The following is a 13,154-nucleotide window of genomic DNA, read 5'->3' as shown; positions in this document are numbered from 1 at the left end:
TTCTGGGGAGAGTGGGACAATGATATCACTTTCTATGTGGCACTCTTTCTGGGACATTTGGGAGGAATTGAGTAATCTTTTGTCATAAATAATCATCGTTGGACAATCTTGAATAACGTGCTTTCCTGGCACAGTACTGGACAATATCCCATGCTGGGAAAGTGTGTGGGTTACATATTTGAGAATGGGAGTGGTAGTGGTGGTGGGGAATTTAATAGAGGTATACAGAAGTATGAGGGGTATAGATAGGGTTAATAAGTTTTCCACTGAGCTTGGATGAGACTGGAACTGGAGGTCATAGGTTAAGGGTGAAACGCAAAATATTTAAGGGCACCTGAGGGAGAACCTCTTCACTCAGAGCATGGTGTGTGTGCGTGGAACAAGTTGCCAGAGGAAGTGATGGATGCAGGTTGAATTTCAACATTTCAGAGAAGATTGGACATGCAGATGGACAAGAAGGTTATGGAGGGCTATTGGTCCAGGTGCTGGTGGATGGGACTTGACAGGATAAGAGTTTGGCACATTCTAGATGGTCAGAAGGACCTATTTCTGTGCTGCAGAGCTCTATGACTCTATGATCCTAATCCAACAGCCAGATTGCCATTTTTATTGCATTTTCCCTGTAGTTTTACCATTCATTATGCTTGCATATGTTGGTATAATCTGTTACCTTTCAGTGCTGATATTACTCTCCTCACCTTGCAGAGCAACAGGTAGCAAACCTTGGCATTTCTTTAGCAGTTGTCTGTTTTCAGCTTGATGCTCGACCCAGCATGGCTGGAAAGCATGCAAGAAGCCGACTGGATTCAAATCTGGAAGTTTGGTACTGCCCAGCTATATCCCTCCAGCGACTTGTAGTATATTTGCTTCTAGATTTCCATCGTTAGATTGTAAAGCTGAAGTGTGAATCAGGACCTGTTCATAGGTTTCTATCTAAACTGGTTCAGATGGGTTTGCAGTATAAAATGAGATCACGTGCTTGAGTTCCTTTGTTGCTTCTTTACCTGCCTTGCTTGTTGACACAGTCTGAGCCGGTCTGAACTGTACTAGGATGAACATCTAATAAAACAACTGTAACCACAAGAGCTTTGCTTCATTCTTGATTTCCTAAGAACCTTGGAAACAACTTCTTCTCCAGACCTAATGCTCTCTTCCAATGGACCTCTCTTCCTTGGACCAAATTGATAACACTCCTCTCAAAATATAGCAGTCTCCACTGCCCCTGAAGATTGCTGAACCTTGATTCTTCTTGTCTCCTGATCTCTCACACCCTCCACCCATCCATACCCCAATTACCCACCTTCCAAAATGCCCATCTTCACCTCCCCCAAGTTCCAAATAACAGTTCTAAGATCCTCCCACCCTATCCTACCTTGCTTACCTTGCACAGGTCATAAACAGTCATAGATCACTACAACACAGAGAAAGGCCCTTGACCCTTCTAGTCCTCGTTGAACTATGTTTCTGCCTAGTCGCATTGACCCCCCCCCCCAATTAGGACCATAGCCCTCCATCCTCCTCCCATCGATGTACTTATCCAAGTTTCTCTTAAACGCTGAAATCAAAGCCACATCCATCACTTCCACTAGCAGCTTGTCCCATGCACTCTCCACCCTCTAAGTGAAGAACATCTCCTCCTGGTTTTATGAGGATTGCAGCAAACATTCAATGTGCTGCTTTCTACCCGCAGGCTTTACTGTCCATCGGAGTTTCTCAGTAAAGACCCAAACTGGGTAAGTGGATTGATGGGCTGAATAGCCCTTCCATTGACTGCTTGCCTTTGAACTGAAGGCTGCAAAGCTTCTCCTTTCATGGTTACCATTTTAGGAAATTTAGCCTTTTTGTTTTACATCCAAAAAAAAATTCACAACCTGTTGTAGCCACTCAGATCTTTAAAAACCCAAGACCTCCCTGGTGGTCCTGAGGGGTTCACTCTGCTGACATTTTGAATGCTTCATTTACTTTCCCAGACTCAAGTCAAATAGGCAATGTGAACTTGCAGTGTCTGAGGGTAAATTGATTCTAGCGGACGAAAGACTCAAAGACAACATAGGGAAATAGTGTGGCTTTGTGGTTGATAAAAGGCTGAGGGTGATATCTTGCTACAGAACTTGCTGGAAGGAGAGTAGGAGATTAATCAAGGCATTTGAGATTTAACTATAGCTAACAGATACACCTTGCAATCTGTCATTGTTCAGTTCAAATTTCATTTCTTACTTAATTTTGTTTTACAAAATTCGAATTTCTCAATATGGAGCAGAATTTGACCATTTGGCCCATTGAATCTGCAATGCTCGTCAATCATGGCTGATTTACTTCCCTTCTCAACCCTGTTTTCCGGCCTTCTTCCCATAACTTTTGACACCCCTACTAATCAAGAACCTATCAACCTCTGTTTTAAATTATCCAGTGATTTACTCTCTACAGCTGTCTCAGGAACTCTGCAGATTCACCAACCTCTGGCTGAAGAAATGTCTTTTCATTTCTGTTCTAAAGGCATTTCCTTCTATTCTGAGGTTGTGTCCTATGACCCTAGACTGCTACTTTTGAATGCAACTTTGAGAGGATGAATATGTGATTCCACTGCAAGGGAATCTAGAGAACAGGCAAACAGGCTCAGAATAAATTACCAAGATAATGACAAATTCATTCTGTGTCCAGTGTTGTTCTTTATTCCCAGGGCAGTGACAGCTGAGCCATTGGCAATCTTAAAAGTGAGACTGATTTTAAAAAAATCTGCCGGTGCTTATATTACTGTAAGGGTTAAATTTTGAATAAAGATCTATACTGTTAGGTATGTCTATTTCATGGACATACAACACTCCATTGAATGATGTATTTTTTCCCCTGTACAGCCTTCAAAATGTATCACTTAACCTGCCCATGGCTCTATGACTGGAAGATTAAAAGATGAACCACAGATCCGAGTCTGGAAATCTAATTAACAAAACATACTCTGGAAAACAAGATAGAACCAATAGGGTTTATGTTGCTCAGGCAGGAAAGTGGAGATGAAGCCAATAATTGGTGCAGCTGAGATCTTATTGAGTGGTGTAATAACTCAAGGGGTTATACGAACTTATGACTTTATTTCCCACTCATGTTCTCCAGGTGCATCCTGGGTAGCAGATGATCTGAGCGTTTATATAGCAGAAGGCAAAGGAGCAAATAAAGGTAGTTTGTAAACAGAGTATTGCTGTTAAAATCTACTTTCAGAATCAGATGTAGTATTATTGGCACATGACATGAAATGTTTTAACTTTGTGGGAGTAATACAACGTAATACATGATAATAGAGCAAAAACTGAATTATAAAGTATATTTTTAAAAAATTCAATAAGTAGTGCAAAAACATAGAAGAAAGTAGTGAGGTAGTAGTGCTCATGTATTCAATGTCCATTTAGAAATTGGACGGCAGAGGGGAAGGAGCTGTTCCTGAATCCTTGATTGTATGCCTTCAGGCTTCAGTATCTCCTTCCCGGTGGTAGCAATGAGAAGAGGGCATGTTCTGGGTGGTAGAGGTCCTTAATGATGGGCACTGACTTTTTGAAGCACTGCTCCTTTAAGATGTCCTGGATACTATATAGGCTAGTGGCCATGATGGAGCTGACTAATTTAGCAACTCCCTGCAGCTTACTTTGATGCTGTGCAGTAGCCGGACCCACCACTAACCCCCCCACCCACCATACCAGATGGTGGTGCAGCCAGTTAAAACAACCTAAGACCACAAGACAAGGATCATTCTGCCACGGCTGAATTATTACCCCTCTCATCCCCATTCCCCCGCCTTCTCCCTATAACCTTTGACACCCTTACTAATCGAGAACCTATTAACCTCTGCTTTAAATAAATCAGTTTACTTAAATTAAGCATTAGTACTTGTTACCAAAAATACTTTATAGCTTTTTAATGTGTAGAACTAGTGTGTTTAAAGTCCCAAAAGCATACAATTTACATCAATGATACAGCATAAACATTTAAAATTTATACTTGACAGGGAATCTATTCCGTAGAACCAGTGGCAACTGGACAGCAAGAAGTAATGCTGTCTCAGGAGTGGCAGCATAAGCCCCTGTGAATTCAAAGTTGGTGCATCCGCTCGGGGGAGCATTCTGCATGCTGGAAATGTGCATCTTGTGTGCATGTTCAAGACTCCAGCTGTATTGTTCACAGGTCATCGGATCTCACTTTGTACACGATGAATGAACTTCAGATTATTTACCTGATCACAAGCTCCTTACCTAACGAGATCCAGTGGCTGGTATTTGTAAAATATTCCATAGCTGGCCCATTGTTCATAGAGAAGCTGAAGGAAAAGGTTGTGTAGAGTTATTCTCAATTCACATAGTGGAATTACCTCATAATGCTACTGAAATAAATATTTAAACAGAGGCTTTCTTGAGCTAGTTTCATGGTGTTTTGGATACTAGGCTTCTGGTAATCCTCCCCAAAACCCTTCAGCAGCAAAGTTGTACACATCCATTTTAAAGCTCCACACACATGCCTCATTCTTCCCTTCCCCACCCCTCCACCCGATCCCAGCACTGTAGCCTAGCAAGATCTGTAACACTGAATAAGACTCAGCAAGGACAGAACCTTCGTAAAACATGGGAAAAGTTGGGTTAAAAAAAGATATTACAATAGAGGAACGTGAAGTAGATGAAAATGGGCCCTTTGCCCAAGCTTTTCCCATCAAAAACAATCCCCCCAAAAAAGCAAAAGGAAAATCAATTCAGTGTTGGCTGTTGGTTTATATATGGTTTCACGTGATCTTGATCAGAGTGGGAAGGGGGGCCTAAGCAGGTGCTGACCTGCAGGCTAGTAGAGGGAAGGAGCACCTTTCACCACCTTTGGCAGAAATGCCACCCAACACTTTCCCCAAAGGCATGTTTTATCAATGAGTCTGGAACATGACCGGGGATCATTAACCATTTAGTTAACATAAGGGCATTGAATACAGGCCCAGAGCCACCAAATGCTCTGCAAAATGTAGTTTGCAGATGACACGGAAATGTAAAAGGCTCTAACCTAACTAAGGCAACAAGGACCACACTTAGGAAAGCCTTTCAGTGTACAGCTCAAGTTTTAGACCAAGTAAACTAGACAAGCATCATTAGCCTTTTACACTTGAACATTTGAAGATTTACATGACCTTGGCCTTCCCTTCATTTTGTGGGAAGATATTTTGAACTGAGAACAGAATGAACTTCTGACCTTTCTATACAAAGCTACATCTCGTAAAAAAATATTCATAATGAATCTCACCATGAGAACATTTACATATAAATGACCTTTTGAGTGTGGTTGTGGCCCTAATAGCTAACACAATAAAGCTTTGAACAGTTCTGAAAATAATAAAATGCCAACTCAAAGCTATCAACATGATTCCTTGAGCTCCAAGTAAGAGTTTAACAATTCCCACAAGAAATACCACTGCAGCAACTCCACAAGCTTATGTCAAACATATTTCTGTGACACACAGATTGCTGCATCCACTTGGACATCTTTGTAATCAAGCATCACAACTTCCTGCGGGATATTTTGGTCACTCAGGAAGACCAGCTGGTAGAGATAGGATGGAAAATACATTTGAGAAAAAAACTTTCTGCAATGATGCACAACAAGGAAAAATCAAAATTGAAAGTTCAAAGAAATTGGTAGCATCATGGATAGTGTAATGCTTTACAGCACCAGCAACCTGAGTTCAATTCGTGCCTCTGTAAGGTGTTTGTACTTTCTCCCTGTGATTGTGTGGGTTTCCTCCCACATTCCAAAGACAGTATGGGTAGTAGATTTACTGGTCACATGGGTGTAATTGGGCAGTACATGCTTGTTGGGCTGGAAAGGTCTGTGACTGTGCTGTTTTTATAAATAATAAATAAATTTATTATCAAAACATCAACATGTCAATTATGGGAAATCTCAGGGCAGTATAAGACCACAAGGTATAGGAGCAGAAGTAGGCTATTCAGCCCATTGAATCTGGAGCTGATCCAATTCTTCCAGTCCTCCCCACTCCCCTGCCTTCTCCCCATACCCTTTGATGCCCTGGATAATCAAGAACCTATCTATCTCTGCCTTAAATGCACCCAATGACTGGGCCTCCACAGCCGCTCGTGGCAACAAATTCCACAGATTTACCACCCTCTGATGCAGAGTAATTTCTCCTCATCTGTGTTCTAAATGGACGTCCTTCAATCCTGAAGTTGTGCCTTCTTGTCCTAGACTCCCCTACCATGGGAAATAACTTTGCCATATCTAATCTGTTCAGCTCTTTTAACATTCAGAATGTTTCTATGAGATCCCCCCTCATTCTCCTGAACTCCAGGGAATACAGCCCAAGAGCTGTCAGATGTTCCTCATACGGTAACCCTTTCATTCCTGAAATCATTTTTGTGAATCCTCTCTGAGCCCTCTCCAATGTCAGTATATCCTTTCTAAAATAAGGAGCCCAATACTGCACACAATACTCCAAGTGTGGTCTTAAAAGTGCTCATATATTCTATACCTCTAGAAATGAATGGCAACATTGCATTTGCCTTCTTCACAACCGACCCAACCTGGAGGTTAACCTTTAGGGTATCCTGCACAAGGACTCCCAAGTCCCTTTGCATCTCAGTGTTTTGAATTCTCTCCCCATCTAAATAATAGTCTGCCCGTTTATTTCTTCCACCAAGGTGTATGACCATACACTTTCCAACATTGTATTTCATTTGTCACTTCTTTGCCCATTCCCCTAAACTATCCAAGTCTCTCTGCAGGCTCTGTTTCCTCAACACTACCTGCTCCTCTGGCAAATTTAACCACAAATCCATTGATCCCATAGTCCAAATCATTGACAATTGTCTTTGTGCTGGCACTCACAGTAAAACAAAGAAATACAAGAGAATCAATGAAAAACTACACACAGAGACTGACAAATAAACCAATGTGCAAATACTGGATGGGTGGATAGATCCATAGATGGGTGGATAACTGAGGACATGAATTCTGGAGTTCTTGAAAGTGAGTCCATTTATTGTGGAATCAGTTCAGAGTTGAGGTGAGTGAAGTTATCCAAGCTGGTTCAGGAGCCTGATGGTTGAGGGGTAATAACTGTTCTTGAACCCGGTGGTGTACCAGGCTCCTGTACCTCCTTCCTGATGGCAACAGTGAGGAGAGAGCATGGCTTGGATGGTGGGGTCCACGATGAGGGACTTTTCCTTCTTGTGGCAGCACATTTTGCTTATTGATGGGGAGGGCTTTGTCTCTGAAGGACTTGACTTTTTGTAGTCTTTTCTGTTCTTGGGCATTGATGTTTCCATACCAGTAAGGATATTCTCCACTATGCATCTATGAAGGTTTGTCAAACTTTTAGATGACATGCCGAATCGCCACAAACATCTAAGGAAGCAGGAAGAGGTGCTGTCGTGCTTTCTTTGTAATGGTACTTGCGTGCTATCAAATCAAATCAAAAAAATGCCGAGTCTAGCAGGACAAAATCTACCATTGAGAAAATTTAGTTATTTGAATAAATTATTAACAGGAGATTGCCAACTCTGCACTAATCAAATCTATTCTGAACTAGAGGAAATGTGCACTATCTAACAAAAATGAAATGCCTTTGTAATCTCCTTTTTAAGTTGTTGTATATAGAGAATAGCAAATGGTGCAGTTCACCACCTAATTTTGTTATAAACTCTAGCTTAGAAAGTCTTTGGCATTTAAGACCACATGCCTTTCCTAGGTAGAATCTCCAAACCTGGACTGATGCTCCAGTGTTACAGGTGTTTAATTGGATGCTAAGCCCAATTGAAAGCATCTTGACTGGTTGCATCACGGTTTGTTACATTCCAATGCACAGGAGCACAAGTGATTGCGGACGTTAGTCGACTCCATTACACTATCATGACTGCAGGGGCAGCACAGTTGCATAGTGATTAGCATGACACATTACAGTCCAGGTGAACCGGGTTCAATTCACGCCGCTGCCTGCTCCCCGTGTCCATGGAGGTTTCCTCCCACAGTCCAAAGACTTACTGATTGGTAGATTAATTGATCTTTCTAAATTGTCCTGTGATTAGGCCAGCATCAAATTGGGAGATTGCTGGGCAGTGTGACTACTCCAAGCCGTATCACATCAATAAATAAATTCTGCCATGGGGAGCTTTATAATTGGTCGTATCACTGTCTGGTATGGAGGGGCCAGTGCACATGATCGGGAAAAGCTGCAGGGGGTTGCAAACTCAACCGGCTCCATCATTGGCACTCGCTTCCCTCAACATCCAGTACATTTTCAAAAGACGATGCTTTAAAAAGGTGGCATTCACCACTAAGGTCCCCCATTACCCAGGGCATGCTCTCTTTTTATTACCATCAAATAGGAAGCCTGAAGATGCACACTCAATGTTTTAGGAAAAGTTTCTTCCTCTTCACCATCAGATTTCCGAACGGACAAAAAACCAAACCAATAATACTTGCCTCATCATGTTTGCTCCCTATCTGCATTATTTATTTTTCTGTACTGCACTGTCCTGCTGCCGCAAAACAACAAATTTCACGACGTACGTCAGTGATATTAAACCCAATTCTGATTCTGGCACAGCCCTGTCCGTCCTGGACAAAATACTCCCCACCATTGAGAGCATCGAAAGGAAGCACTGCTTCAAGAAGCTGACACACATCATCAATGATCCCCTGCACCTGAGACCTGGCCTCTTGAACATCGGGCAGGAAGTATGGGCATCTAAGGTCCCATACCATCAGGTTCACAAACTGCTGTTTCCTACAAGCATCAAGTTCTTGAACTATTCTACACAAACCTAACCCTATCTCTACATTGGAACATTATAGACCATCTCATGGAATTGTCTCTGATGGCGTCTTTTTACTTAGCGCTTGGGTCTTTTCCCTGTCTTGCATAATTTGTACTCTGTGTGGTCTGCAACTCCAAGAACCACTGCTTTGTCATGGTTTGGAGGGTTATGAGCCTTAATGTCCCAGAGAGCTACAGTACGCTGGCTGGAGTCAGGGCCTTATGCTTGGGCTTTTGATAGGGTTACCCTTACCAGAAAGATCAAAGTTCAATGTTCAAAGTAAATTATCAAAGTACATGTACATCACCACGGACAACCCTGAGATTAGTTTTCTTGTGGGCAAACTCAATAGCCATAATAGAATTACTGAAAGACCACACTCAAAAGGATTGACAACCAGTTTGCAGAAGACAAACAGTGCAAATACAAAAATAATAATAAGTAAGTAAGAATAAATATTGAAAACATGAGATGATGAGTCCTTGACAGTGAATCTATAGGTTGTGGGATCAGCTCAGTGATGGGGCAAGTGAAGTTATCCCCTTTGGTTCAAGAGCCCGGTGTTTGAGGGGTAATAGATAGTGAGTACAAGCCAGACTAAGAGTGGTTCTCCGGTCCTCCACGTTCAGGGTTTCATCTCAGGGCTTATAACTCAGACTGGTCAAACAAAACTCATGAAAATAGTAATAAAGAATCCTTATACATCTAGATGGCCAAGGACAGAGATGGAGGCCCTTCATTATTTGTCCTAAGCACCATAACGGGCAGTAAATAAATGTTGTCTGTACATAGGTACTTGAGATGCTGCTGCAAGTTTTCACTGTACCTGCGTTTCAAGGTGATTGTACAAACAACAAAAAATTCAATTTGAAATTAAACTCAATTGCTTGCTTGCTTCATAAGGAAAATAGGATACACTATTTCACTTAAATTAATACTGTTAATCCCATTGCCTTCATCAATAAAATATCCCGAGCAAAAAAAAAAGCTAGTTACTCATTCCATCACTATTTGTGGGAACTCAGTGTGTAAACTTGTTGCTGTCATACAACGACCGTTATTCTTTTTATAAATCGTGTGTGAAATGTTTTTGAGACATTTCTCATAATTGATGAAGCAATAGAAGAGTTTGCTCAGAGACAGAATTTAGCCCCTGGACATAACATGTGAATTACCTGATCTGCTGGCATCAACTTAAATTCATAATGAATAGAATTTGAACTGTAATTGGACATTCTTACATTAAACTAAAACAAATTTGTTTCCTCTTTCTAGCGGGCATCCAGGAGGTGAGAAATTTCAATTAATTCTAATCATTAACTTTGTAACATTATTATGTTCTTCCAAGAAATTCTGGAAATACTCTACAGGTCAGGCTGCATCTGCTTGAAGAGAACAGACCTAACGTTCCAGGTCTTCGTCAGAACTGGGAAAGAAGCTTGTTGAGCTTTAGAAGTGTGGAAATCTGTGTGTGTGGGGAGGATGGCAGGAAATAGTGTAAAACCAGAATGACCCCAGGGGATAAGCTGCAAGAAAGTTTTCTGTTTGCACAAAAGAATGTAGGCGTTGCAAAACATAGAGCAGGAAGACACGGCTGGCAGATCCTCCAGTCCAACAGGAAAACAAACAAGCTGATATTACAGCATGCATCACCATACCTACGTTGTCTTGTTTATGTTACCATTCTCTTGCTACTCCCATTCACTCATTTTACAGATAACTTTATTTATCAAATTCAAGTTTATTGTCACTCAACCGTATACATGTACACTGTTACATACCCCGTAACTGGGTCACTTACCAGCAAAGATAGAGAGGTCCGTTGAAGTCTGATGGTACTATTTTTAAACAGTATTTATTGATAAAAATACACAAAAATAATATCAATGCAACCATACAGATAATATGTCGTCAATACTAAATCTAAAAGCGCGGGTATAATAATAATCAATAAGAAATAACTCTATCGTTGTCTAGGGGATAATGTATTGTCCGATGGAAATATAAAAGTCACTCAAGTTCATTCAAGCTGCAGGCTGCAGCCTTTGGTTGGAGTCAAGAGAGAGAGTTTAAAACTTGCCCATTCCTTTTATGATGTCAATCCTTCGAGAGTCGTTGGGGCTGATCTCTCCTTTGTTTTAGCTAAAGCCGTTCTTCCGTGGTAAGGCCCACCAATTCCGAGGCAAATGGAAAAGGATGCACATGGGCTTTCCACCGGCTTTCGTTATTACGCTGTTACAGGATTTCTAGCGTTTCTTCTGGTGCGTCTGAAAGGGGTTGTTCCCCAGACCTTCTTTTATCCTTACTCACGGGGTCTCAGATGTCAATCAGGTTGGGGAGGATGCCATCCCCCCAACCAGCCCACGTTGCTCATTCCTTGAGGGCATCGATGAATAGCACAGTGCTCAATACACAATTCTGTCTCCAAGAGACAATGGCCGGTTCCCGTGGCTTTGAAATCACTGAGGGCCAGGACATTCCAAACCCCCTGTGGATTCTGCGTCTCTCTCTCATTTCCTGGGTCTCCTGACCTGAATTAATAGCGATCTTGCGATTCTCAAAAAGGAGGGGGCTACTTTCTACCCTTCGGCCCCTCAGAGTTGGGGTGCAGGCGTAACAACACCAACAAGCGAAACAATATTTCTCCAGGCCAAGATTCACAACACAGTACATCCAACTCTCATACCACACATCAAGTCGTATTGCCACAAATAAATTAACAAATAATAAAATATATTCCAGAAGATTGACAGTTGGCATAAGGTGCATTCACAACAAGTTAAAAAGTAAATGGTATAATGATTCTAGAATTTCATATGCGATGAGACCAGCGTGGTGGCAGGGAGATCCGTAATCTCATAGCCTGGAGGAAGAAGCTGTTTCCAATCCTAACAGTTCTTGTCTGAATGCTTATGGCACCTCTTTCCTGATGATAGGAGGGTCAAAGTGATGATTTCCCCACAGTTATGCTGGTTTTACCCTATAGAGATATCTCTTTCTCACCTCTTCCCACATCGAACATGGAACGGTATAGCACAGTAAGGGGTCCTTCAGACCATGAAGTTGTGCTGACCTATATATACCTACTTCATGATCAATTTAAAATCTCCTTCCTACATCGCCCGTAACTCTCCATTTTTCTTACTTCATCTGCCTACCCAAGAGGCACATGGATGAAAGAAAGATGGAGGGTATGGACAAAGTAGAAAACAGGAGAATCTAAAAGTCTCTCTTTTGTCCCTCAGTTCTGGAGGGGTTTTCCACCTGAAAGGTTAGCACCATTCCTCTTCCCACCATTGCAGCCTGACCTGCTGAGCATTTCAATAGGCCGAGTGGCCGAGTTCTGCTCCTATGGTTTGTGGCCTTATTTGGAATATTTTGCTTTTATTTTAGATTTGTAGGATCTACATTTTTTTAAATTTTCATGTTAGCTTTCAGCTTTATAAGGGGACGTATCAGCTACCTTGGATACTATCAGGTAACAATGAATTCAGCAAAATGTGAATTAAATTTGAAAGATCCCTGTTTAGAGAAACAGGAATGTGGGCATAGTTGACAAGGCCAACACCAGGCATCCCAAATTTACCTCAACAATGTATTGGCAAGCCACCTCCTTAACCATTGTCATGCACGTTAAGATGGTAGTCTATTAAAATGGCTTGTTGTGGTGGTCAAGGACAACTGTGGCTTGCTAGATCACATGAAAGGTCAGTAAAGAGACAAGTACATCTACCTTAATCCAAAGGTTGCAGATTTACCTTCCTGAAGAGCATGTAAACCAGACAGGGTCTCTTGGCAACAATGAACTAGTTTTGTGTCCACCAATGATGCCAACTTGGGGCCCCAGATTTACATAATTTCATCATCATGTGCCGTATCGTCTGATATGGGTGATCGTGGTCTTATCCATGAGCATGATTGTTCTTGACAAATCTATATATACAAGTAGTTTGCCATTCCCTTCTTCTTGACACTGAAGAGTTTTGATAATGGCTGGGGTCTACTTGAGCTTGTTGGCAACAATGCACTTCACTACAATGTGCACAAAGTGCTGGAGGAACACAACAGGCCAGGCAGCACCTATGGAAATGAGTAAACAGTCGAAGTTCCGGCAGAGACCCTTTGTCAGGACTTCACGAGTTCCTCCAGCTTCAGATTTCCAACTTCTGCAGATTTTCTTGTGTTCGTAATGTATTTCAATGTACATTTCAATCTACAGTCGGCCCTCCTTATCCGCGGGCTATTGGTTCCGGAATCCCCCACAGATACCAAAAAATGTGGATGCTCAAGTCCCTTATTTAACCTGTCTCAATGTGGGTGGACTTTAGGACTCGGCGGAGCTTGGGACCCGCCACCCGC

At 41.8% G+C, this 13,154-nt stretch overlaps 1 protein-coding gene across 1 annotated transcript in view; it reads right to left on the bottom strand.

The window, feature by feature from the left end:
- The window catches only part of ano1a (anoctamin 1, calcium activated chloride channel a), a 288,477-nt gene that overhangs the window by 108,959 nt on the left and 166,364 nt on the right, over positions 1 to 13,154 (bottom strand). The window contains exon 10 of the mRNA XM_073049786.1: positions 4,242 to 4,306. Coding sequence (XP_072905887.1) covers positions 4,242 to 4,306 — 65 coding nt within the window. The remainder of the gene's footprint in view (positions 1 to 4,241; positions 4,307 to 13,154) is intronic.

The sequence above is a fragment of the Hemitrygon akajei genome, chromosome 6 (assembly GCF_048418815.1).
Source record: "Hemitrygon akajei chromosome 6, sHemAka1.3, whole genome shotgun sequence".
Classification (NCBI taxonomy): Eukaryota; Metazoa; Chordata; class Chondrichthyes; order Myliobatiformes; family Dasyatidae; genus Hemitrygon; species Hemitrygon akajei.
Note: the sequence above shows the minus strand (reverse complement) of the source record. Positions and strands in the feature narration are given on the sequence as shown.